The 27,882-nt window shown below is 49.1% G+C and overlaps 1 protein-coding gene and 1 long non-coding RNA gene across 7 annotated transcripts in view; one reads left to right on the top strand and one right to left on the bottom strand.

Annotated features, from left to right (window-relative positions):
• Positions 1-27,882, top strand: part of TRERF1 (transcriptional regulating factor 1) — a 211,516-nt gene that overhangs the window by 145,732 nt on the left and 37,902 nt on the right. For all 6 annotated transcript variants that reach the window (XM_043591411.1, XM_043591412.1, XM_043591410.1 and 3 more), the window contains exon 5: positions 24,947-26,644. In XM_043591411.1, the coding sequence (XP_043447346.1) occupies positions 25,205-26,644 (1,440 nt within the window). In that variant the 5' untranslated portion in view covers positions 24,947-25,204. The remainder of the gene's footprint in view (positions 1-24,946; positions 26,645-27,882) is intronic.
• LOC122489522 lies at positions 4,091-5,011 on the bottom strand. Its single transcript, XR_006298930.1, has 2 exons — positions 4,899-5,011; positions 4,091-4,543 (listed from the first exon to the last, which is right to left on the bottom strand). It is a non-coding gene; the product is annotated as an uncharacterized LOC122489522 (long non-coding RNA).

The following is a 27,882-nucleotide window of genomic DNA, read 5'->3' as shown; positions in this document are numbered from 1 at the left end:
GGCCACAGAGCACAGTGGGTAGCCTTTTTGAGCTTTGGGGGTAGGGAGAAAGAGCTGAGTTTGAACCTCACTCTGCCACTTACTAGCTCGGGGTCTCTGAGCTTCAGTTTCTTCATCTGTAACAGGGGGACAATAGACCGACCTATTCAAGGACTAAGTAAGACTGTGCACGTTGAGCTGGTGACAGGAACTTGGAGCATCTCAGCACTGAGTCTGTGGTAGTCGATATTATTATGACTGAGACAGACCCCTTCAAGGCCCGAGCTTTCGTTCAGTGGTACTTTTAAGTTGACAAAAGCTGGTTTACAAAACATGATGAAAATGGAGGCAGAAATCTAGGGGCGGTGTGGGATTCCCAGCTTCACCATTATGTTCTTCAAAGTGGGGTATTTTTTAAAGAAAGTATGAGGGAAAACAGAGCCTACACTGGTCTGGCCAGTATTTGCAGAGGATATAAACCAAGGGTTCTGGAAGTGAGATACTCAAGAATCTCGGTCCTTCCTCCAAGATGTGCCCTCTGTCATGGCACCGTGAGGGGGCTGGGGCCTCATGACGCTTTTCCCTTGCGGACTGGGGACTTTTCCTTTGTGGACCCCCCAGATCAAGGGAGGGCACAACCAATCCACTGGACACATGTCCAGCGAGGGTGAGAGAGAGGTGGCCCTCACTGTCCGTTTTACTTTCATCCTTATAGCCGGCGTGACACTTTATTTCACACACTCCCTTCTATTAAGTGGCTTTATATCACTCTCAGATTTATATCGCTTCCTGATTTGAGATCTGTCAGGCAATGACTTTATTCAGCGTCTGCTACTCATAGTGACCGTAGGCTTTATACAGTAGGCAAGTGGCATAAGAAAAAAACGCATAGAGTTGGTGGGACCCTAAAACTACTCTAAAAAATAGAGTCTGTTTATTTGAAAAGACTTTATGACCAAAAGCAGACATAAAGGATAAACCATCTTCATGAGATTAAGTGTTGGGTATACAGAATGGGTTGCCATGGGGGGACAGCACTGTATCCTATTGAGTGGCCAAGGAAGGCTGGAGCAGGCAGACTGGAGCTGGCCCGATGGGGCAGGTAGAGTGAGGCAGCTGGGTGTAGAACCAACGTGAACAGAGATGGGTGTTCTCATGAGCCAGTGAGACTCAGTGCGGTGCTTCTGGCTGGCTCCTCTCGGAGAGCCACGTCCACTAGCATATCAAAAGCCCTGAGAAGTCCTGCAGTCAATGTTTGACTGTGTTTCACCAAGCTTCCCAAGTGTGTTTGACCAGTCGTGGCCAATGAACATGGTGGTCTTGGGTGGATTAGCATTTGGCTTCTGTCTCACTAACAAATGCTTCAGTTGACTCTAGGTCCTCAGCTCACTGTTGTAAAACAGTGATTGGCAACTTTCTTTAAAAATGCAGTCTGTAAGTATCAGCGATTTACTTGGAGTCAACTACTTGTCTTCCTTTTCCAGGTGTTGCTCAACTATCTAGAAGGATGCAGGTTCTAGGAGCCTGGGCGCTGATGTTGCTATGGTTAGAGAGGGGCTTCTTTGTTCTCCACAACTCCCAAGATGATGTCCTAGATATGCTCCACCCAGCTGAGGGGCCAGGCCTAACCCCACCCCTGCCTGCAAACCTCAAAGTCTATTAACAGCTCTCTCCCCATGATGACTCATGCTTCCTGTCCCTCCTCCATTCGAGTTACTCAGAGCCGTGAGCCAAGATTGATTACTTATACCATCCAACCGTCTTTGCCCAGGGAGAGCTCAACTGGTAGATGAAATATTCTTCATTGGGTGACAACCCAGCCCAAGTTCTGTTTGTCAGCCCCGCACAGGGAAACAAGGGGTTTATTCTAGGTGCAGTCGTGGAGGCCGTTTTCCAGAACCAGGAAGTTCAACACATTATGTCTGGGGCTGTCTAGGAGTTTGGGGGGAGTTTGGGGAGCCAGGATTATTATGGATACAGAGACCAGAGGAGCCCCAGGCAAAGGACTCCTATGCTGGCAGGGCCACTAAAAGCCAATGGATAGATGACTTTTTTTTTTTTAATGTTTATTTATTTCTGAGAGAGAGAGAGAGAGAGAGAGAGAGAGAGAGAGAGAGCAGGGGAGGGACAGAGAGAGAGAGAGGGACACAGAATCCGAAGCAGGCTCCAGGCTCCGAGCTGTTAGCACAGAGCCCGATACCAGGCTCAAACTCACAGACTGCAAGATCATGACCTGAGCTGAAGTCAGATTCTTAACCACTGAGCCACCCAGGCGCCCCCAATGGATAGATGTCTTAAACGGAGTCTTTAAGTGCTGCTCTGGAGAGTGACATTAGTTCCTTCTCACTGTTGGGTGGGCTCCCCTCTAAAAATATTTTTAAAATCTTTATTATATTAGTCATATACATTCTGGGGTTTGTTTGTTTGTTTGTTTGTTGGGTTTTGTTTTTAATTAAAACCCTGTAGCTGGAGCTTAAGTCTGCTCAGGTACCCTCCCCCACTCACTCTCTTCCCTGTTCCTAAAGATGGCAGAACTGAGCCTGAAATCAGGCTCCCATCCTGGCTCCCATTGCTCTTTCCCCACCGTAGATTAGGATGCTTACGGGTAGTGTGAGGTGGTAGAAAACCCCACTGCCTCAGTATCCTGACTCAGGATTGTTGTGTGTCCCCGGGACCAGGCAAGGGCTAGCGAGGCTCAGCCATCTGAGCCTTCGCAGGTCAGAGCCGGAGGGACCTCCTTGCAGCCCATCAGGCCCAGCCTCCTTGTTCTGCGGAAGCTGAGTCTGAGATGCAGGGAGGGGAAGTCATTTGCCCAACAAGGTCACAGGGCCAGTCTCCTTTTCTGTTTGGTCCGGGTTATCTTTATATTGGGTTTGCATTTCCTGAATACGCAGCAACCGAGTGGGGGGTGGGGGTGGAGGGCAGGGGAAGTGGGCTTAAAAGAACCCCGTCTGAGAATGTTTAAATTTCCTGTGAGTGTCCCATGAAGAGGGAGATAATCTATGTGCACATAATCAAACGGAGAGGGGAGACTTGGGTTAGGTCCAGAAGACCAACAATGGGGGGGGAGGGGGGGAGGCGGGAAAGAAGGCAGACAAAATAGGAGCTATTGAGAGAAGGCTGGGACACTTATCGATGGAATAGAAATAAATAGGAATTTGGGTTTTTTGCACTTTCATGATGCCTCCTTGTTAGTGTTTTTGGAGGACGTTCAAGTCACGTGGGTGCCCTAGTCTCATTTTAGTGGCAGTGGTTTTGTGGTCTCTAGGGGGCCCTTTGGCCTGGGACCAGAGGCCTCCGCTTTCGAGTCCCTCGGGTTTTCTCATACTGGCATGGGGGATCCTTTGGAAATCTCTTCCTCCACAGCTTAGCTCAGAATGGGAATGCGGCCTCCTGCGGGGCCTGCCTCACAGAAAAATAATGGATGTGAGAGTGCCCTCCACACACTGAAGCTTAGGTTGGCCTCGTTTTTCCTTCGCGAACACCTGCCTTGGCATGAGCTCTGAGAGAGTTTGGTGCTTCCGCTGGGGAAGCTTTCATTTTCCCACCGGATCAGGTGGCAGATGTGGGCCACCGAAGCCACCCCGGGCCTGCTTCCCTGGGACAGCCCCGCCACACAGTGTGTCCCAACTTCCTTAAAGGGACCGTTGTTGAGGCTGGCCCAGAGGCTGTGACTAAAAGTAAGGAAACTGCAGCTAGGGACAGAGTTACTGACGGTTTCCAGGAATCTGAGAGCTGGGGGCCCTCTTGAAACAGGAAAGGAAGTAGACTGTCTCCTTATCTGGTATCATGGCAGGAATGAAATGACTCTTTATGGGTAACAGGTACACCCTTTCTTCTTTAATGATACCCACAGATATTGTTAAGCTTTAGATGGCCACTAAATAATTACTTGTCTTTTCTTCTTGGGGTCTTGAACTGCTTGAGGGCTAGACCCCAGAGAGCAGGGCACCTCCTTCATTACCAGTAACCACATGGGAGGACTTGGACTGAGTCAGAGTCCCTCTCAGGTACCTCCTGAGTTTCACTGACCCATGGGGGGCCGAAGGCCTGTCTTGCAGGGGCGCACCTGGCCCAGAAATCTTCCCTCAACAATGAGCAAGTCACGTGAGCAATTACATTCTTCGGTTTATTTCTCTGCCTAGTGCATGACGTGCTAAAACGCAAGGTGAGGCTTAGTTTGTGGATTCGAGCCCCGCGTCGGGCTCTGTGCTGACAGCTCAGAGCCTGGAGCCTGCTTCGGATTCTGTGTCTCCCTCTCTCTCTGCCCCTGCCCCACTCACACTCTGTCTCTCTCTCTCTCTCTCTCAAAAATAAACAAACATTAAAAAAAAATTTTTTTTAAATGCAAGGTGAGGCTTTCCATGGTGTCTCCCCATCTTCATTAGGGATGAAGGTGAATGAACCCGGATGTAGTGGGTAGTGGGGTAAATACGGTTGTTAGTCCCTGCACCAGAGGGCCCCAGACTGCGGAGGTTTCCCAGCGGACGGTTCATACAGTGTTTCTCTCTTCCTTATCGTGTCCACTTCTGGCAGCTTCTGCCCCTGAGCACCAATCTGCTAACTGAAACAAAGGGAGGGCTCAGGGTTGCCCAGGAAACGAATAACCACACCAATTCAATCCTGACTGAGTCATTGGGCCCGATCTAAACTGTACCCAAGTCATAACAAAACAACAGGAACCCCACCCCAGGTGGTGAGCCTCCGTGAGTCCTCACTGGGTGCCATGCATGTCCCGTACATTCTCTTGGTTTAATCTTCACCAAAAAACTGGAACCGTAGGTATTGTTATCCCTCCTTTACAGATGTCGAAACTGAACCTGCTCTCCCCACCCCCACCCCCACCCCTCCACCCCCCCGCCAAAAAAAAATAAAAAATAAAAAAAGACAAGACCAACCTGCTGGGTCTGGGTTCTTACTTTGCCAATGGGAGCTTAGGATTTGAACTCTGGTCTTCTGACTCCAGAACAGCGGTCTCGGCATTTCTGTGAGGAAACTGCCTGCCATTTGTGTCTCCCCAGGGAGAAGTTCCCGAGGAGTAAAAAAAAAAAAAAATTTCCGGATAGCTGGAGCTTATCCCTTTCGGACTCGAAATAGGTTTTTTTGGTCTAAAGTGCATCAGCTTCTTTTCCAGCGCTTCCAAGTTCATGGCCATGTGCTGGAGGGTTGAAGGTTGCTAAGTGCTGGTGGCCAGATTCCCAGGGCACGTCTGTACTGTGGTAAAACTGGCTTTGACCCTCGGGAAGTCAAAGAGAAAGCTGGACGGCTCCAACTAGGGAAGTAGCTTCATGCTAATCAGATCTGTGATGGGGAACCAGGGACACTGCAGAAGATCACAGGAAGCCTCATCCTGGGGCATCAGAGGGCTGGAGGCCCAGACCTTTGTCACTAATTGTGTGACCTGGGCAGATTATCCCCTCCATATTAATCCCCTCGTCTTTTAAATAGGGAAAAACACTTCTAACCTCACAGGTTTGTTGTGAGGACAAAACAAAATTGTTGTGAGGACAAAACAAAATTGAGGACAAAAATACATGTCTGTGCTTTGTTCACTGCTTTCCAGAATGCACACCCTCCTGTGAACTCCTTGATGTCCCTGTCACAGGCTCCACATTGGAGCCCAGATGATCTGTGGCTGTGGACCAGGGGACCCGTCTGCTCTGAGCTCTACAGATGCCTGCAAACACGCCCCATGGTCATCAGGCCAGGCCACTCTGTATCTCAGCATTGACCTCATCCCAGGGCTGTCAAAGAAATGGAACCACGAGCTTATTTTATTTGGAGGGGGGGAAAAAAAACAAGGAAAAGAGAAAAAATTGATTTTCTTTAACCTGTAGCTTTTTTTCCTTTCTACCCTCCTTGCTGTGAGTGGAATTGCCACTTCATTTTTTTTTTTTAATTTAAAAAAATGATGTTCTGGGTGATGGAGCATAATATTTAGACATGTTGAACTGACAGCTGATGGGTGTGTTATTAATACACTATCACCACAAATCATGTTGCAAGGGTTGGTGGGGAGGAGATTTGTGTATAAATGTGTGTGTGAGCTCACACGCTTGGATGATTTAACGTAACTGGGGCGGGGGGGGGGGGGGCGTCCAGTGACCCTTATCAAAAGCAGCTCTTGGGAAGGTTAGCCGTGGGACATGGTCTGCTCTTCAGAGAAGGATTCCTTTGTGAATTGAGGGGGTCTCCTCCATGTTATCCTGTAGGAACAGAAGTTCTCCCCTTCCCCCCTCCCTGTCTCCCTCTCTCATGTCCTTAGTGCCCATGGGTACCACATATTATTCTGGTCCCTGAAGACGGAGTTGATGAGGCACTCCTTAGGGGCGCCTGGGGGACTCAGTTGGCTAAGCGTCCAACTTCCGCTCAGGCACGATTTCACGGTTTGCCAGTTCAAGCCCCGCTCTGCGCTCTCGCAGAACTCACAGACCTCCCAGCCTGGGAGCCGTCGGTCCGGCTGCCTCAGTGGCAGCTTCTGTTGTAGGTCTCAAAACAAAACTGAACTCTCACAGTACTCCCCGTCTTCACAGGTGCAAACCTGACATCTGGGCGCCATCCTGACACCTCCCCCTCCGGCCCCCCTGTACCCATCCATCACTAAGTTCTGTCACGTTCACCCCCAAATACCCCTCTGTCACTACTCACATCCGAGCCGCCTGGCCTGGACCACCATAGAACTAGGTCCCTCCTGTATCCCCACTCACCCATCTCCAGTCCACATCTGCTCCACAGATCCACAAACTGTGGTCCGTGGGCCAAATCCGCCGCTGCCTGATTTTGTATGGCCCATGAACACTTGATGATACGGGAACACTGGCTTTGAACCCCAATTAAGCAAAATGTTATCCCTCCAAAAAATCTTTCCGTTCTCCCCGTTAACAGATCTATATTACAAAAAAAAAAGTACTCCATTATTAATATGTTTTCAGCTTCCTTGAAAAATTTGTAGAAATTTATATATCCTTTATTACATAGGTGTCTACATCATAGCCTTGGTTTTGCCATCTGGCTGCAACACCAAGAATATCTTCTATCTGGCCCTTTACTTTGAAAAACTCTGTTGACTTCTGGTCTACACTGTGTTCTTTTGAAGATGGAAATCTGGTGAGCCACACATGCTTGGACGACACACACACAGACACACACTGCTCAAACTACTTTTATGGTTCCCCATTACTTTCAGGATAAAGATAAAAGTCCTTACCCTCAAGAACCTTGGGTGGTCTGGCCCTTGCCCCGCTTCCGGTTTATCACCATGACCCTTGATCCCGCATTTCAGCCACTCTGGCCCTTTTGTTGTTGTTGTTCCTTCTGTCTACCGTGTTCCCACCTGCCACAGGACCTTTGCCCATACTGCTCTTGACTGTATGGAACGTGGCAGTTCACATCATTTCCACACCCTTCTCGTCTTTCAGATTGCAACCTCACTGTGACTTCCTCAGAGGATCCTTCCCAGACCTCTCTGCTGAGGTCACGGCCCATTATTATAGCCATCCATCACATCCATCACAGTCACAGAGTTACAGTTTTCTGTGTCTGACACTGCCTCTCCAGATTGCAGGCCCCATGAGAGCTGACACCAAGTTGTGTTAGCCACCCCCCATTCTGTATAGTGTATAGTAGGCACTCAATAAATTTTTTGTTATAATGCACGGCTGAGAGTCAGGGGAAGTTTTCATAAAAGATGTTAAGTCTGAGCAGGAATTTGTAGTCTGAAAAGGTGGAAGATGAGAGAAAGTGATTTCAGGCAGAGGGACCAGTATTCTGGAAGCTCAGAGTAGCTCCATAGGTCTGGTGCTCAGGATGCATATGAGTGAATGGATGGGCAAATCGTTGCACAGGTAGGTGAGGCCAAATTGTGAGGGCCCCGTGTGCCAGGCTGAGCTGTTGGGAATCTTCTCCTGTTGACCAGGGGCACGCTGGAGGTTTCGGGCAGAGGGGTGGCGTGGACAGGACTCCTGGGGGGAAAGTGGGCTGGAGGGAGCGAGGCCAGCCATGACTTGGCAGGGGAGTGACAGGAGAAGATGGTCAGGCAAGGCCATGGAAGAGAGGCCAACAGGAATTGATAACCTATTGGAAGTAAGGGGATACTGGGCTCTTGGGGGTCCCAGGTTTCTGATTCAGGCCCTTCTGGTACTTAAGACGAGTGAAAAGAGTTGGGGCAAGGGTAGAGGGGTGAAAGTTCATGTGGGGCCCAGGAAGCAGAGGGAGTAAATGCCTCCAATCTCCATTTTCTCTGCGAAACAGAGAGTCAACTGCTGAGACAAAGGCCTTTTGGGTTCAGGTCACGGATTTTGGCGCTTTGCCCCTGTTGCCAGTGGGGGGGGGGGGTGCCACCTCTCCCCCATAAGGGGATTCTCCTCAGCCAGGAGCAGCGGGGGGCGCTCAGACTGAGGATTTATGTCCCAAATAGCTTCTCTGCGGGCTAGTAGGGCACTTCAGGAGATCTTATAGACCTGCCTTTCCTCTACCTTCAAATGTGATGGCTACATGTCCTCTGTCAGAAATCCTACCTTGAAGGCCTTTGAAAAAGGCATCTGGCTTCCAGAAACTGCCTACCTCACCCCTATGAGCGCCACGAGGACCAGCCCTCTACCCCCAGAGAGTCTGTCAGACCCGTGGACAGAGCTGACATGTAAAATGCACAAAGAATAATGCACAAAGGTGTGGTTCAGCGACATACTGCATTTTTGTGATTCACAAGGCACATTCACACACAGGTGATGCACTCTACAACGACCTTCACCTAATGATTGGCACCTGCCCTTCTCCCCCCGCCCCCCCAGGCCACCCACACGGCCCCCTCCCTCACAGGTGTGGTTGGGGCCACACGGGCACCTGCTTCCAACAGTTGTACTCAGTTCCGTAACTGCGTAGATGAAATGTGACGTGAGCTGATGACCTCTGAAAACCAAAAAGAAATAGAAATGCGGTTTCTGTGAAAAGGCAAGTGAACGCTTTAGGAAGAATTTATAAAAGCAAGCCACCCAAAGAAAACCCCTGCTCAGGTGTGTGCACGACAACTGCTGGAGACCCGCGCTAGGTGGAGAAAGAAAACGCTTCTGTTAGAGGAGTCTGCACCGTGGCTCCTTGACTGGCGTCCTCAGTTTTCAGCTCCTTTTTACAGACACCGGACTAGGAAGTGACAGGTTATGCACATATCCCGGGGTGATTTATGCAGAAAAGACAAATGCAGAGCTCTCGTCCACAGATCCACACCCAAAGGCCTGGACCCCACCTCAAAAGATTAGTAAGATATTTGCGTTTGAAGCTAACATAAAATTTTAAGGGGCACCTGGGTGTCTCAGTCGGTTGAGTGTCCGACTTCAGCTCAGGTCATGATCTCACACTCCATGAGTTTGAGCCCCGCATCAGGCTCTGTGCTGACAGCTCAGAGCCTGGAGCCCGCCTCAGATTCTGTGTCTCCCCCTTTCTCTGCCCCTCCCCTGCTCTGTCTCTCTCTGTCTCAAAAATAAATAAAAACATTAAATAATTTTTTTAAAAAACCATAAAATGTTAAGGTATGAATGCAGGGCTTGTAAGTGTCCGTGCAGGTTTTTCAGTGTTTTATTGTCTGTTTGTTTTTGAAGAGGTAATAGCATCCCATGATTTAGTAATTGAGAGAAATATAAAAAGTTATAAAATGAAGTCTCCTTCCCACTCTCTTCCCATTCAGCCCGGACACAGCCCCTCCCATCCCTACCCCACCCCAAGTACAACTCTTACCGGTTTCTTGGATCCTTCCAGATTGTCTTGATGCCCAGCAACCAGCCGTGAATATAAGTCGGGCCTCATGATTCACGGATTCCATGTTTGCAAAGTCTCCTACTCTCTCAAATTTATTTGCAACCCCCAAGTCCATACTCGCGGCACTTTCGAAGTCATTGGCGGACGTGCACAGAGCAGTGGAACATTTGATTTGCCCCACACGCGTCCCCGGCTGAGGTTGACCTGCGTGGTGCATTGCCTTCCTGTTTCGGCTCTTGTGCTGCAAACAGGTGTCCTTTTCCCAGTCTGTTTGGTGCCACGTTTTTCACATTCTTGTGCTTCCTGTTGATGTCACTGTTTAAAATGGCCCCCAGGCGTGGTGCCGATGTGCTGTCCAGCGCTCCGAAGTGCAAGGAGGTTGCGTGTGGCTTATGGGGAAAATACTTGTGAGATAAGCTTTATTTAAATAAGAATGAAAGTGCTGCCAGCTGTGAGTTCGTTGTTTATGAATCAGTAATATATATATTAAATAAGGTAGCTTTCAACGGAAACACACATAAAACAAGGTTGTGATCAGAGGCTCACGGGAACCTAACCTCATATTTCTTCTGGAAGCAGTGGTACACTGTTCGTGACTTCACAGGACATATTACTGCTAATAATGAGGATCAACTATTTACATATATATATGTATATTCCTTTCTCTAAAATTTTTTTAATGTGTATTTTTGAGAGAGAGACAGTGTGAGCAGGGGAGGGGCAGAGAGAGAGAGAGAGAGAGAGAGAGAGAGAGAGAGAGAGGGAGACACAGAATCTGAAGCAGGCTCCAGGCTCCGAAAGCCCAACACAGAGCTCGAACTCACGAACCGCGAGATCGTGACCTGGGCTGAAGTCAGACACTTAACCGAGTGAGCCACGCAGGCGCCCCTATATGTATATTCTATTTTAACTTTGGAAAGCTTTCCATATCAGTTCGCAGAGAGTTTCGTTGCTCTTTTTAACAGCTGCATAGTATTCCATTGTGTGGTTATTCCTTAATTATCTTTAATCAGTCCCTTAGTGATTGGCATTTGAGATGATGTCGATCTTTGGCTATTCAATACAATGCCACAGTGTGTATGCTTGTGTCTAGGTTGTTTGGATGTGTCCGTCTGTTGTCTGTAACCAGCTTACTAGAAGGGGAATTCTGAACTCCTGGGTGTATATCCTGAAGAGAGTCTCGGAGAGATTCATAGGGGGCACATCTGAGAATGCTGTCACAGGGTGTCAGTGGGAGATGGGTAGGATAGTGAAGTGTGATGGGTGCAGGTTCCCACCTGGGGGGGGTTGCGTGAGGGGCGTGTAAAGGACTTGGCACTGTGCGTGGCCCGAGGTCAGCATCACATGCGTGTTAGCTGTTATCTTTCTTTACCATTCTTCTTTATCTTTATCATTCTTCCTTCCCATCTGCCCGGTAGCGTTAGTCCAGCTCACCCGCATGACGTTGGGTGTCTGTCCTGCTGCCCTCCCATCAGCACCTCCCCGCAGTCGTCCTCCACCCGGGGCTGGAGGACACCTGGGCACTGTTGGGGACAATCTTAAGCTGGCATCCAAGGCTTAACCCTGGGCTTCACCAGCTTCCTGGAAAGAGGAGTGTCTCCTTCACCTCCTGGTCCTTAGCCAGGCACACAGCACTCATGTTTGACAAACTCGTTTGCCGAATTCTGTGAACACTGAGTGGATCTGCTTTGGGCCCAACACTGGTCATGGAACAGTGGAGAAGGGAGGGCGAGACATAAAAATAGAGGTATTAAGACACATTTCCGCACCTTTAGAACTTAAATTCTGGCATTGGTTGGAAAATAGAATATCTGAGGTGACTCCCTGATGGAGTGATATTTCCAACAAGCAGAAGGATGCATGTCTGGGCCTGTAAATCCTCCCTCTGCGGTTCTCACTCTCCCCGAGGCCCCCAGCCTTTAGGGGCTCTATTTCCACCCTCTGATTTCAGCCACAGGGGCCCCTGGGGGATGCCTCACGGCAGCCCCCTGATCTTAGAGCAGCAAAGGGAAGTTGTCTGGGCAAGAATTTGAGACAGAGAGATAATGGCGGCCAATGACCAACTGGATATGGGACTTGGGCAAGTCCAGACAGGTTTTGGGGCTTCTCGGGGATATAAAGGATTACCAGAGGAGAGAGCAAATTCAGAAAAGGTAAGATACCCTCCTGATTCCCTGAGGCCTCTCAGTAGCCGTTTGGGTAGATGGAAACCAACCCTTGTGGCTTTCCACATCATCCACATTCCCACTGTTGACAGTGGGAATCTCGGGTGAGGGGGTTGTCGGGCATGTTCACTTCCAGCTTTATAATATTTGAATCCTTAGAAGCATCTGTAAATTAAAGCACAGGTTTTCTTTTCTTTTTTTTTTTTTAATTTTGTTTTGTGTATTTATTTGTTTGAGAGAGACAGAGACAGTACATGTGGGGGAGGGGCGGAGAGAGAGAATCCCAAGCAGGCTCCGTGCTGCCATCGTAGAACCAGATTCGGGGCCCAAACTTGTGAACCATGAAGATCGTGACCTGAGCCGAAACCAAGAGTCAGGCGCTTAACCGGCTGAGCCACCCAGGCGCCCCTAAATCATAGTTTTTTCTTCATCGTGGCATGCTGTGATTTGGAACGAAGTCCCTCCTGACAAAACTGGTCTCCACAGCTCTATCAGCTTGTCCCTTGCAGGATGTTCACCCCCGTGGTCTGTTTACTATTTGCTTCCCTGCACTCAGCAGCTTCCTGAGGGCCCTGGGACAAGGAGCCCCTGTCATCTGATTGAGAAGGGCAACCTCCCTCAGCACAACAAAGAACAAAGGAGACGTCTTGGGGCAGCAAGGCCACCGAGTCACATCTTGGTCAGGGGGCTACAGGGTGACAGGACGTTTGAGGTGGGCTCTGAGGCCCTGTGTCTGGCTTCACTGAGCAAACACCTACATGGTGCCAGGCGTGAGGCACAGGCTGGGTCCCAGGGCTGAGCAAGATGGGATTCCAGCTGCCCTCAGATCTGGAAAGGTGGGGGCATGCGCCATGATGATGGGCCCGAATCCAATCCATGGGGGGCTGGCGGAGGGAGCCACTCAGGAAGTGCCTCTGGGAAGGCCTCCAGCCCCTGACACAGAGGTCCCTCTAGCTTGTTCCTTGAGTCCCACAATTCCCCCCAAAGTCTTAGAACTCTGAGCCAGAAAGGGCCGTGTGGATGCTTGACTTAGCCCCCTTATCTTCCAAGTGAAGGGCCTAGGGGCCATGGCATTGCCCCAGGGTGGGGCTGTGTTGCTGCTGCTGTTTACAGAATGCCCAAACGTGGCACTGACGTCATAACCCATGGAACCTCCTGGAGACCAACAGACACCCCACGCACAAAGAACACTGAGGCGCAATTATTTTACATACAAGGGAGCATCACTTACTTTGTTTCCCAGTGAGCTGTAAGCTGTGTTCCACAAAGAAGTGTGTTTTCCCCAAGACCCCGACCCCATCTTTAAGACCTCGGGTGTCCAGGGACATTTGTTTCTTATATTCTGATGTCTTTGAAGACCTCAGACCAAAGCCAAGCCAGCTGCTCCATTTGGGAGCTGAACCCCTGTCCAACTGCGGCTCAGGTCACAATCTCATGATTCATGGGATTGAGCCCTGCATCAGGCTCTGTGCTGACAGCTCAGAGCCCAGAGACTCCCTCGGATTCTGTGTCTTCCTCTCTCTCTGCTCCTCCCCCACTCGTGCTCTGTCTCTCCCTCTCTCAAAAATAAACAAACATTAAAAAAAATTAAAAATGGTAATAATAATTCACCCTGAGGTCGGAGGCAAGGTAAAGGAGTCAGATCTACCCCCCAGATCTACCTACCTTCCAGCCCGTCTTCATCCCCTACACTCCCTACAGCTTCGTCAGAGCAGCTGGAGGGGAATCTTCCATTCTCCCAGCCCTGCCCTGCCCTACCCTACCCTGCCCTGCCCTGGACAGCTTCGGGGACGAGGATCCTTTCTTTGGCTGTAGTCCCAAGTGTTGATTCACAAAAGCGGTGTCCTCGGTCCTCGGGGGCAGGAGCGGTGGATCCTCCCTGTGGCCCCAGGCCCGGACCCCCCCAGATGGACACCCTACAGAGATACTCACCCCTGTCCCCAACAGCAAGGGTCTGCCCACTGTGCCTCATGGGCCCTGGTGGGAATGACCTCGCCCCTGCCCCCTTTGAGGTCCTCCTTTGCCTCCTCCTTGTGAAATTCCTTGGAGTCTTTAGGAAGCCCTGCCCCTGCCCCCTCCCCGCCCCAGACTGTGAGCTTAAAGTGCAGGTTTTCAGGTTTTGATCTCCCCGTAGCAGAGTCCTGGTGCAGGAGGTCCTTGGTGTGAGGTTGTCTGAAAGAATATAAAGGGCGGGCAGTGGCCATGAAGTCCCCAGTCCGCTCAGCTGTAGGCCTCTTGAGGCCAACGGCAATGACCTGGTCAAGTCTCCTGGCACAGGTAGGTCTTCAGTATGGTTGCTGGTTGATTCTGAAACTCTCCTAACAACTCCTTCTTAGGAGAACCTTGTAATTATGGAGTAGCCAGTGTTTGGGTCATTCAGCGACTCATGTGGGGATTGTTCAGGTGATTCCCCTGCCCCACCCTCTCTCTGCAGACCTCTTGGCTGCATCATCTGTCAACCTCCCCGTCACCAGGAGGCACCAGCTGTAGTTGGGTGGAGCCTTCCTGGAGGATCAGGCAACCCGAGTGGACCTCGTCTCTGGCATACCCCACCCAGAGCCTATTGTATCTCTCCCTTAAGACCTAAGGTGCCCTAAGTGTGGGGTCATTAAGTTTCCTACGCTGCCTCCATGTGTCAGCTTCTCCCTGGGATGTAACTGACTTTATCTGTACTCATGTGAGGAATGTGGATCTCACTGGGTGCGAATAAGCAAGCCTCACTCTGGTCTCCCAGAGCAGCTACGTCCGGTGGTGCTGGGAGTCAGGAAGGGCTGGGCCACGTCAGTTCACATCAGCTGCCTCCTCCTCTCTTCACTTCTCTGTCCCAGAGGACGTAGACACCAGTGGTATCCAGGCTGGGTGCATTTGCCCCTGAACCGTTGTCAGTTTCACACCTTGAATGCTAATTAGATGCCAAACAGTTAGCAGCCTCTGCAAGTTGATAAAAGGTAAGGCAGGGATTTTACGGATCTTGTTTAGGCTTCCTCTAGAAAAACTTGGCTTAGTAGTAGTTCTGGATATATAAAAACATGGCCAAGGTCCAGGAAGGGCAAATGACTTGCCCACTTTCACACAGAGAGTCAGTGGAACCAAAGCCCAGGTCTCCTTTTGGCTCCTCCTTTGCCCCTCTATCTAACTGCACCATATCATGTGGGGCTCCTGGCTGGCTCAGGCAGTAGAGCATGCGACTCTTGATCTTGTGAGTTGTGAGTTCGAGCCCCACACTGGGTGTAGAGATTACTTAAAAAAATAAAAGTAAAATCTTTAACTGTACCATATCATAGAGTCAATGCCCATATCCCTAATATCTCTACCCAGGCCTAGCCATTTGTGGAGGAGGGTGGTTTGAAAAACTATATGCAGGAATATATCAACAAGGCACGCTCCAACCATAGCCGCCTCCTCCAGGAAGCCATCCTAGATTACTTTGGTCCGTTATCTCCCCACATCCTCAGCATCCACATCCTCCATGCCAGCTGGGGTTGGACAGAAGGGGCCTGTGGCAGTCACCACCAGGGAAAGACAGTGTTAATTCCCTGGTCGAGAACTACTGCTAGCCCAGAGGAGAGAGCAGTCACAGTGAGGACCAGAAACCCGCACACCAGAAAGTGAAGTATCTCCAGTCACCATTTCCTGATGGAGAGCTGTCTGCAAGAAGCAAAATCCAGACTCCATTTTGCAGGTTCCCAGGCTGTGAGTCAGGTTTCTTCCTGGTTCCTGGGCTTATTAGAGTGACAGTTGATGCCACAAGATGAGTCTGAAAGAAGGAGGAATAAGTGTCCCTTGGAGCCCAAAGGAAGTCTTGGAAGTCCTCCCACAGTGGAGAGTCAGCAGAGACCCAGGGCAAGGAGCAGCGGGCCACCAAGGAACAAGAGCAGGCCAGTCACTCTGAGAGGGGGGACGTTTCAGTGCTAATCACTGTCGTTGGCAGAACTCGTCCGTGGTAATTGGGTTATAGGATTATAAAATACCCACCGGCTTTATTCAGAAGACTAATTAGAAAGTATTTAGAACAACAACATTGCCGTAACGGAGACCATGAACCATGGGCCCATGTCTTGGAGAGCTGCCCTTGGCCTCTGGCTCCTTGGGGAGCTGGGGAGAGAGCTGGATTGAGGAGAATCCCAGGAGAATCCAAATGGAGCTCCTTTGACGGACCTGAGGGGAAGGGCTTGCCTAAAACCCAAGCCAAGTCATTTGGGGAATTGTGTATACAGTCTCTGAATGATGACCCAGTGTCGGAAGAAGGAAAATCTTTTTGGTTTTTCTTCCTCCAGCGAGCGGTGGTGGTCTGGCGGGAGCAGGGTGTTACCCCTGCTGAATTATAAGCAAACAAGTCCCGCTGGGTCCTCGGCCAAAGTCAACTTCCTCCCTCTCTCTCTTTCTGGTTCAAAGGGTAGTCCTTTTGGACACATATCCTCCTCGAAGATTGTGTTCTGTCTCCTGGTGCCCTGGGGGTGCAGAGGGAGTGGGGTGGGTGGGGGGGAGACTTCGATGCACCAGAATAAGGGTTGGCAAACTTTGGCTGGGGCCAAAACCAGCCCACACCTAGCCTTGTACCACCTGTGAGCTAAGGGTTTTTACATTTTTTTACATCGTTGAAGAAAAATCAGAAGAAAAAACAGTGATATTCCCTGAAACATGAAAATTCTGCCCCGATTCCAATTTCTGTGTCCATAAATCAAGTTGTATTCGAATACAGCCACGCCTATTCATGGATATATGATTTTGTGGCTGCTTTCACGCTGCAGACCTGAAAATATTGACTAGCTGGCCCTGTGCAGAAAACTCCTGTGCTGAGAAGTCTGCGTAGAGCCTTATAATCTACCGTATTCCATGAATCGGGCGCTTTACAGAGCACTCGGCCTGAAACAGAAAATAATAGGTTCTGTCCCTGGGTCCATGTCAGGGGTGAAGTGCGCTACGTCTCATTTGCTTGGCTCAGCTTTTCAGTTCGCTGAGCGTTGATGGAGCATTTGCTGTGTCCCAGTCACTGGGACACACAAGATGGGTAGAATGCTGTCCCTACCTTGGAAATGACTGGACGGCCAGTGGGCAGATGGGCATGGATGCAGGTCGTGTGGCTGTAATGCTTCCGGGGGAACAGAGAGGGCACCTCAAGTTCCGAGTGAGCATTTTTTTGTTGATTCCACTCTGGAATCCCAGAGCCTGGTTCTAAGGAAAGAACTGTTCACAGAAATGTGAAAGTAGTAGTTCTGTTTCATTGGTTCATGCATGAAAAAGCTCCTGGTGCCAGTTATCCAATAGGAAGTGTTTTACATACTGAGCAAGACATTATTAGAAAAATTATTAAGACTTGACTCCTGAGTTGGTATTATGACAATTCTAGGAGATTGACTAATCCACCAAGAAGAACAGTTTCTAGGTGGTAAATGGTATATTTAAAATACCCTTTGATGGGGCGCCTGGGTGGCTCGGTCGGTTAAGCGGCCGACTTCGGCTCAGGTCATGATCTCGCGGTCCGTGAGTTCGAGCCCCGCGTCGGGCTCTGTGCTGACAGCTCAGAGCCTAGAGCCTGCTTCGGATTCTGTGTCTCCCTCTTTCTCTGCCCCTCCCCTGTTCATGCTCTGTCTCTCTCTGTCTCAAAAATAAATAAACGTTAAAAAAAAAATTTTTTTTTAAATAAAATAAAATCAAATACCCTTTGACAAGATGCCGAACTGTGGCATGCTACCGTCTTTGCAGAAGGCATGGAATGGAGGTGGGAGTGTGTACCAGCATTCTTGTGTGAGCATAAAATGTTTCTAGAATACACAGGAATCTGATTGTCCCAAGAGGACTGGGTTGCTCGGTATCTGGGGACAAGGATAGGAGGAGGACTTTTCATGTATACCCTTTTTAAAAATTTTGCTCTAACTTTTCACTTTATTTTCAAGCATTTATTTACTTGGGGTAGTTTTCACTCTTTTGTATACTGTTACACTTCTTGAATTTTGAACCCCTTAAATATAGTTCCTATTTAAAAATATATATATAAATTGGGGGGCCCTGGGTGACTCAGTCGGTTAAGCATCTGACTTCAACTCGGGCCATGATCTCACGGTTCATGAGTTCAAGCCCCACATCGGGCTCTCTGCTGTCAGCACGGAGCCCACTTCAGATCCTCTGTCCCCCTTTCTCTCTGCCCCTCTCCTGCTCATGTTCTCGCTCTCTCTCTCTCTCTCTCTCAAAAATAAACATTTAAAAAAATAAATAAAATATACATAAATTCAATGTAAAATAAATAGCACGTAGTTTTGCTGTTACCTCCTTAGGTCTTCTTAGGGAAGTCATTTTCTTCTCTCTTCCATTCCATGTATGATTCTTAAATGCCTGCCGCTGTGAACCAGACACTATTCTGGGCCCGGTAGTAGTTACGTCTGTGGGCCTCAACTTCTCCATCTGTAATGTGGGCAGACTAGATGACCTTTACAGTGGTCTTCAACTTGAGAGGGCATCAGACTCAACAGGAGGGCCCGTTGAAACACAGACTGCTCCCCCCCACCCCCCGCCAACCAAGTTTCTGATTCAGTGGTCTGGGTGGGGGCCAAGAATTAGCATTCATAACAAGTGCCCGTGTGATGCTTATACAGCTGACCCAGGAATCACAATTTGGGAGCCCACCTCTAACTTTGCAGGGCTCTATACTTGTAAATAAACTACCTTTTCAGTTTTGAAACTATGAGGGAATTAAGGAATAGAATCCTGTAGCTCAGAACACAAAGCAGACACATCAACAGAAGTAAAATTATCTAGCTTCCACCCACGGGGGCACGGTGGAGGGACATGAAATCAGGTCATGGTCAGAATCTGGTGAGTTTCGATAAGTAATTCTTCCTGTGGGAGGTAACGTGGTGCAAAGAAAGCCTTTTGAGGAGGGTTTAGTGGTGAGGTTTAAGCTAGGCAGGGCATTGTGTTATCACCAGGCCTAATGCCCACAGGATAACACTGCTAAAGGTCATTTTAAAGCCCCCACAGTTTATCCCTACGTTACAAATTCAGTCTGATCATTGGTGAGTTCCTGACATGGGCACCTGCACCTGACTTCGTGCTTTTGTGCACACCATTCCCTTGGCTGGAGTACCTTCCTGGTCCTCTCGTCTCTGCATAAACCTTATTTGTCCATCAAGACCCAGGTGACTCTTACTGTCCTCCATAAGAACTTAACACACACTCAGCCTACACTGAGTGTCTTTTTCTGCCAGCACCAATTCAGTGGGACACTTGATCATTGTCGGGTTTTTTTTTTTTATTCATTCATTCGACAAATATTACCTCTCCTTCAACAAATCCTTATTGGAGAGCCTACAGTATGCTGGACATTATGGTCGGTTTGGGGACACATGGTTCCTGCCCTTATGAAAAAGATCCAGTAATCAAATAATGACACTGGTGGAAGTATAATTACAGGCTGAGAAGAGTGGTTTGAAAGAAAGGAATGTGGTTTTATGAAAATGTATGAGAAATGACCCTGATATTGACTTGTGGTTGGGGTCAGGGTAGACTTCCTTAGGAAATGTAGTCTAAGCTGCGATCTGAAGGATGCTCAGGACATGACTGGATGAAGAGGTTGGGGAAAAGAACAGGTCTCCAAATTAGGGGATTGGGGGGACACCAGCATATGCAAAGACCCTGTGGTGGAAGGCAGCATGGCAGCTTCAAGAAACTGAGAGAAGAGGGGTGGGGGAGGGGGGGGAAATGGGTGGTGGGCATTGAGGAGGGCATTTGTTGGGGTGAACACTGGGTGTTGTATGTAAGCGATAAACCACGGGAATCTACCCCCAAAACCAAGAGCACACTTTACACTTTACACTTTAACTGTATGTTAGCCAATTTGACAATAAATTATATTAAAAAAAATAAGTAAATAATAGGAAATTTACAATTAGAAAAAAAAAAAAAGAAACTGAGAGAAGACCAGAGTGGCTTGGAGTGGTGGGATGGGAAGGGGGTAAATAACAAAGAGAAGAGAGATACACCACCAGATTGGGAGAAACTGCAGAGCCTGATCGGCCTTGTTCATGATTTTGATTTTTCACCTAAGAGCACTAGGATGCCATCAAAGGATTTTGAACAGTGATGGGATCAGAGTTATGTTTGAAACGCTCATTCTGCCGCTGCTGTCTGGAGCATGGGCAAGACTCAAGGCAGAGAGACCAGTAGGAAGGCTGTTGGGATAGTCTGGAAGACAGATGAGGTGTCTTGGATTAAGGTGATGGTAGGGGAACCAGAGAAAAATGGATTCAGTTAAGAGAATATTAGGTAAACTGATAGGTCATGATGGTGATTGGCTAAGGGAGAGGGAAGAGTCAAGGGCAAGAGTTTGGAGGAGCATCCATTTGGGGGAACATGATGTTGACTTGGCATTTGAACATGCAAGTAGAATTTGGGGCAGGCAGTGGGGCTGGGGGTAGTGCTTGGGAGTCAGCAAGGTATAGTGGTGAGTGAAGATGTCAAGGGAGAGAGCTTGCTTGAGAAAAGGGGAGGGTGTCTCCTCAGACTGGGTCATAAACCCCTGAAGGAGGGTCACTTCCTATTGGCAACACAGGGGATGTTTCTCTCATTTCTCCCTCTGTTCTGCTCACCATCTTAATTATGTCTCGCCTGGATGCAGCGAGAGCCTACTAATCCATGACTTCTCAAATTTTAATGTGCACACGAATCACTCGAGGGTCTTCATAAAATGCAGATCCTGATTCAGTAGATGTAGGCTGAAGCCTGAGACTGAATGTCTCATAAGCTTCCAGGTGATACGGACCACATTTTGAATGAAGGGAGCTGGTCTCCCTGCTTTAGAAGTTCAGCGCCATCACACCCAACATCCTTGTGCCTCTCCTTGGAAGCCTTGGGCAGCCATTCCTGGCCACATCAGGATCTACTCCAGCTGTCTTTGGCCAACCATGGTTTCCTCCCACTGCTTCCCTTCATCCACCCTTCATTCTACCAAACCAAATCCCTCACTCTGAATTTATCCATCTCTCATCGTTCAAAACGGGACAGAGACCAACTCAGTCTAGCACCTGGTCGGAGGGGGAAACTGACATGGTCTTCCAACGTTTCTGCTTAAAATCCTTCATAAAAGGATGTGGTAGCCATTTGCAACAACATGGATGGAACTAGAGGGTATTACGCTAAGCGAAATTAGCCAGTCAGAGAAAGACAAATATCATACGACTTCACTCATATGAAGAATTTAAGATACAAAACAGATGAACATAAGGGAAGGGAAGCAAAAGTAATATAAAAACAAGGAGTGGGACAAAACTTAAGAGAGTCTTAAACACAGAGAACAAACAGGGTTGCTGGAGGGGTTGTGGGTGAGGGGATGGGCTAACATGGGCAATGGGTATTAAGGAGGGCACTTGTTGGGATGAGCACTGGGTATTAGACATAGGGGATGAATCACTGGAATCTACTCCTGAAATCATTATTGCACTATCTGCTAACTAACTTGGATGTAAACTAAAAAATAAATAAGTAAATTTTTAAAGAATATGGTAAATGTAAATAAACCCCTGACACATTTCAGGCTTACATCTACATTTTTTCATCATACATTTGCAGAAGATGCAATTTCCAGTATGTTGCAAACATTGATTATTTTTTTTTAAAGGTTTTTTTTCAACGTTTATTTATTTTTGGGACAGAGAGAGACAGAGCATGAATGGGGAAGGGGCAGAGAGAGAGGGAGACACAGAATCAGAAGCAGGCTCCAGGCTCCGAGCCATCAGCCCAGAGCCCGACGCGGGGCTCGAACTCACGGACCGCGAGATCGTGACCTGGTTGAAGTCGGACGCTTAACCGACTGCGCCACCCAGGCGCCCCCAAACATTGATTATTTTTAAGTAAAACTACTACGTCACTGTTTTAAATTTATCCAGTGGAATCTAAACACCATAGGAATTTGCTACCCACCAGCATCCATTTTAAAAATGCATGAGCGGGGTGCCTGGGTGGCTTAGTCGGTTAAGTGTCCGACTTCAGCTCAGGTCACGATCTCGCGGTCCGTGAGTTCGAGCCCCGCGTCAGGCTCTGGGCTGATGGCTCGGAGCCTGGAGCCTGCTTCCAATTCTGTGTCTCCCTCTCTCTCTGCCCCTCCCCTGTTCATGCTCTGTGTCTCTCTCTCAAAAATAAATAAACATTAAAAAAAATTAAAAAAAAATGCATGAGCATGTTCTTCACTAATAGTGTTCCTTCTTGAAGGAAAATTTCTTCTTGAAATTTTATTTGTTTTACTTCCCCCGTGGCATTTTATCCTAATGGAATATATCTAATATATTTTTATGCTTAAAACTCTTTTGCTTGTTTCCCTATCATATTTCTCTGTACCAATTGTATATGAAATTAAAACTTTTTTAATTTCCTGAAATCGTCAAGCGCGACGTATTAAAGTTTTCTTCTGGTTTGAGTTATTGTTAACAGCTATCAATAGGACACAAATGATCAAAACGACATCAACGTATTGCTAACTCAGATAAGTAATGAACAAACATAAGTAAAATGATACTAAGAATGGTAACACTGGATGACTTTTTAGAATACTTCTTTTTTTTTTTTATTGACGTACAGCAAACACACCTGTGTGTGAGCAGATCGGAGCACACAGCTTGAGTTGTCAGTGTGTGCACGCTCATAACAGCTATCACTCGGTCCAGAAATGAAATACGGCTGGCACTGGGTTATTTCTCCGGTTTGTTTCCATATCCATGGAAGAATATTATATTGTAGGAGACAGGGGCCAGCTTGATTACATCTCCGTTTTTCATTCATATAGATGTAAGCCCTGAAAACCCTCATTCACATGAACTGACAGAAATGGAAGTTTTGTTCTAAAGCAGGATCACTCAGTTCTTGATCTGCTTCTGAATTATATGCCAGAAATCACCTAGTGATCTATCGCAAACAATTAGATTTTAATTACTTCTATTAGGCCTTCCTAACAACAACAAAACCAACAGAAGAATTGGAAGCCATCCAGCTTCCAATAAATGATTCACTACTCATTTTAGAGTGGTTATTTTTTTTTCCTTAGCTTTCTAGGTGTCCTTTTGCGTGGTGGGGGGGGGGGGGGGTGGTTACTGGGACGATAATAAACCCAGTTAAGGTTTGGGGTGAGGTAAGAAGTTTGTCTTTCTTTTGTAGAGGAAGAGGTCTGTTGTGAGAGTGCAGGTATAAAGGTCATCTCGTACCTTCGTCACCGATCAGTTCTAGAAAACAGCTTCTGTGGAAGTTCAAGGATCTAGGAATTGAGTTTTCTCTTAAAACTTTGAGGTGTGCCTGACTGGCTCAGTCCGTTGAGCGTCCTACTCTTGATTTCAGCTTAGGTCATGATCCCAGGGTCGTGGGATCAAGACCTATGCCATGGAGCCTGCTTAAGATTCTCTCTCTATCGGGGCGCCTGGGGGGCTCCGTCAGTTAAGGGTCTGACTTTGGCTCAGGTCATGATCTCACAGTTCCTGAGTTCAAGCCCCTCATCAGGCTCTGTGCTGACAGCTCAGAGCCTGGAACCTGTTTCAGATTCTGTGTCTCCTTCTCTCTCTGTTCCTCCCCTGCTTGTGCTCTGTCTCTCTCTCTCTCTCTCTCAAAAATAAATAAAGATTAAAAAAAATTTTTTTTTAAGATTCTCTCTCTCTCTCTCTCTCTCCCCCCCCGCCCCTCCCCCACTTGCACACACTCTCTCTCTCAAATAAAAGTTAAAAAACAAACAAACTTTGATTGCAGTGTAGTGCTTGAAGGTCTTCATGTATTGCCAGGGGTTTACATATTCCAGCTAGAAGTCCCCTAAAACATTTTTTTAAAAAGGGCAGGGGGGCACCTGAGTGGCTCAGTCAGTAAAGCATCTGATTTCAGCTCAGGCCATGACTTCACAGGTCATGAGTTCGAGCCCCACATCGAGCTCTGCTGTCAGTCTGTCAGCGTAGAGCCCACTACGGATCCTCTGCCCTTCCCCCCCGTTTGTGCTCTCCCCAAAATAATTATTTTGAAAAAAAGAAAAAGAGAAGGCCCCTATAGAACCTGTGAGACTCACACCGGACTAAACCCGTCTCTCCAAATTCCCTAGTTCATGTTCCTAAGACTTGTCCCACTGTGGGACAGGTGTGCCTGGCACTGTGTGCCAGGTCATCACTGCGCATACATGTTTCCCTGAGCGGGAACCTCAGAAAGTGAGGAACTGTGTTGAGCTAACAGACAGACTAGCATGTGCAGTACTCCTCCTTGGAAATTTATCCAGTTCTGTTTTGTATCCAGGATAAGCTTTCTAGTCTATGTTCCCATATCTGTTATTTTTTTTTTAATTTTTTTAAATGTTTATTTTTGAGAGAGAGACAGAGTGCGAGCGGGGCGCGGGGCAGAGAGAAAGAGAGACACAGAATCCGAAGCAGGCTCCAGGCTCCGAGCTGTCAGCACAGAGCCTGACGCGGGGCTCAAACTCGTGAACTGGGAGATCATGACCTGAGCTGAAGCCAGACGCTTAACCAACTGAGCCACCCAGGCGCCCCCCCCCCCATATCTGTTATTTTTACCTTTTTATTACATGCATCTCTTTTCTCCTTGTATCATACTTATTCATGTGACCTATCATCACCTTTTCTAACCATAAGCGTCTCAAGAGCTGGCCCACGTCCTAATCATTTCTTGGCATTGTGCCTTATGCTTAGTAGGTGTCCAGTAAGTGTCTGCTGGGCGGAGAAGTTGATAAATGAAGTGTCCTAAACTTCTTCCTATCCCCTGCAGGTCCTAGGATAGTGCTGGGCTTTCAACAGCCGAGTCCCAGAAGAATGGATGCATTAATCAGTGAGCAAAACAATGAATTAACCGATCAATAAACTAATGAGCCATTGAGCAATGGCTCAAAAGGAAGAGAGTTTGTGTCTCACATGAGGGTCCAGATCTGCAGAATCAGTGTAAAGGGTGTGCAGTGTATGAAACAGGCTATTTCTAATCAAGTCTCCTGTTTTGTATTTAATTCTGTAACTGGTTGTGGTAGATGTAATTGCTCGTGCAGAGCATCCAAGTAAATCCTGTCCTGTGCTTTGCATCTTGTCTTGCAGGTGTGAGCGTCATCTCTTCACCACGGTGGTGTTTGGTCCATACCTCAGCCCGGGTGAGGATGTAAAACCCCCCGCTCTGCACATGAGTGGTACAGGCCAACAGGAACATCTGGCTGCAGCCACGTCCACAGACATGTCAGCCGTGGAATAGTGTGGACGCCTCCTCTCAGCTTCTCAGGGTTTCAGTCCTTTTGAGTTTGTCTCATTGACCTTTTTTTATGGTTTTGTGGCTGGACGTTCACGACCAAGGCAGGCGCCATGGGGGATCAGCAACTATACAAGACCAATCACGTGGCCCACAGTGGTGAGAACCTTTTCTACCAACAGCCACCACTTGGCATCCACGGCGGGCTGAACCACAACTATGGGAATACAGTCTCTGGGGCTGGAATGGATGCCCCTCAGGCATCGCCCATCTCCCCCCACTTCCCTCAAGATACTCGGGATGGTCTAGGCTTGCCTGTTGGTTCCAAAAACCTTGGCCAAGTAGATACCTCGAGGCAGGGAGGGTGGGGAAGTCATACAGGACCCGGAAACCACGTCCAGCTCCGTGGCGGCCTGACCAACTCAAACATGATGTGGGGGACACCGGCCCAGGCTGAGGCCACCGATGGCTACCAATATACCTACTCCCAGGCCAGTGAGATCCGGACCCAGAAACTCACCAGCGGTGTCCTGCACAAGCTAGACTCCTTCACCCAGGTGTTCGCCAACCAGAACCTGCGAATTCAGGTCAACAATATGGCCCAGGTGCTGCACACCCAGTCGGCAGTGATGGACGGAGCCCCTGACAGTGCCCTCCGCCAGTTGCTGGCCCAGAAACCCGTGGAGCCCCCAGCGCCGGCTATTCCTTCTCGCTACCAGCAGGTGCCCCAGCAGGCTCACCCTGGTTTCGCTGGCGGGCTGTCCAAATCAACTCTCCAGGTAGGGCCGCACCCTAGCCAAGGGCATCTGTATTATGACTACCAGCAGCCACTGGCGCAGATGCCAGTGCAAGGCGGACAGCCACTGCAGGCCCCACAGATGCTGTCCCAGCACGTGCCACAGATGCAACAGCACCAGTATTACCCGCAGCCGCAACAGCAGCAAGCCGGGCAGCAGCAGATGGCCATGCAAGAAATGCAGCAGCAGCAGCAGCAGCAACAGCAGCAGCAGATTCGCCCAGCACAGCCTCAGCAGCCGCAGCAGCAGCTGCAGCTACAGCAGCGGCAGGGTTCCATGCAGATACCTCAGTATTACCCATCCCAGCCCGTGATGCAGCACTTGCAAGAGCAGCAGCAGCAGCAGCAGATGCACCTACAGCCCCCTTCTTATCACAGGGACCCCCACCCGTACGCCCCAGAGCAGGCGCACGCCGTCCAGCTGATTCAGCTGGGCTCCATGCCCCAGTACTACTACCAGGAGCCCCAGCAGCCCTACAGCCACCCCCTCTGCCCACAGAGCCACCTGCCCCAGCACCAGCAGCGCGAGGACGGTCAGCCCAAGACTTACCCAAGCGACAGGCAGGCCCCGGCCATGCTGAGCTCCCACGGCGACCTGGGGCCTCCTGAGGCAGGAATGGGAGACCCGGCCAGCTCGGACCTGAACCGGCTCAGCAGTGCCCTCCCTCATCGGCCACTCCTGTCCCCCGGCGGGATCCACCTCAACAACATGGGGCCTCAGCACCAGCAGCTGTCTCCCAGTGCCCTGTGGCCCCAGGTATTCCCATGGGGGGAGTTTCTCTTGGTATCTCGGGGTGCTGCAGGGCCAGCCAGGGCTGAGTGTGTGCGGAGCCCCGTCCTCTCTGCCACCCGTCCAGTGCCTTTTGTTCTTTTTTTATTACCCCACGAACGTTAACCTACGTGTGCCAGGCAAGATCTGGGCCAGGCATGTGGAATACAAAATCAATTTCAACTCAGTCCTTGTGACAGAGGTGGCCAAAATACCACGGGAGGTCCCGGATGATGTATGTAGCAGTCAAGGCCTGAGTCAAGGGTCCAGGGATAATCCAGCAGGGGTGTCTGGCCCCCTTCGATCTGAATCCTCAGGGAATTCCTTGTGAAATTGTTTCCCCTTTGGGAAGGAGACCACGTTATGACAGCATTGCTCAAAGTATATTGCTCTGAAGAGAACTACCATAGAACGTTTAATAGATATGGCTGGGGGGGATGGGTTCTCCAGATGAATAAATGTGGCGGCAGGGGCGGGGGGGTTCTTAAAGTGAGTCAAGTTGCAGTGCTGAGGGGCTTCTCAGAGCCTTTAATAGGCCCATGTGCGCTGTGAATCTCCCAGAGGGGATACCTCCTGTAGCTTCAGAGATGAAAATCTTAGCCGCCCTCAGGATCCAGGCAGTTAAACTGAGTAAGCAAAATGACTTGTCAGGAGACCATCAGGGATGTCGCCAGCTGTGCTGGCCTGGAGGACAAATGCCCCATCTCTTGGCATTCTTATTCAGGACTTTTCAAATCGGTCTAGCCAAACAAAAACTGTCTGCAGGCCTGTGGGCCACTATCGCTAACCTTTGATAGTTTCCCAAATGGATTTGCCACAAAACGGCCCCCTGTGTGCTGGGCACTACTCATGCCTTGGTATGTTCCAGGTGCTACACCCATGTGACAACAGGTTCACGGGAGAAGGGAGCCTTGAATGGGACCAGGATAGGTGGAGAGTGGGCTCTGATGGAGGTTGGAGGCTGGAGATGAACTTCCCTTGACCCTGTCTTGTTTGGCACTCAGGCCCAGTGGTAACTGAGAGCCTTTCTGAATATAAGAATAAGATGACATGGCCAAAGCTGACCTGACCAGCAGGCGACCTCCAGGCATGCTGCTGTGTCATCCAGCTCTCTGTTCCATGTCTCTCTTGGGAATGGAGCCTGTCTGTGCACAGAATGGTGGACAGGGAGAACAGGAAGGAACAAGGTAGGGGACAGTCCTGGTGGGCTGGTGGCTGGTGGCAGC

This window comes from Prionailurus bengalensis, chromosome B2, assembly GCF_016509475.1.
Source record: "Prionailurus bengalensis isolate Pbe53 chromosome B2, Fcat_Pben_1.1_paternal_pri, whole genome shotgun sequence".
NCBI lineage: Eukaryota > Metazoa > Chordata > Mammalia > Carnivora > Felidae > Prionailurus > Prionailurus bengalensis.
Note: the sequence above shows the minus strand (reverse complement) of the source record. Positions and strands in the feature narration are given on the sequence as shown.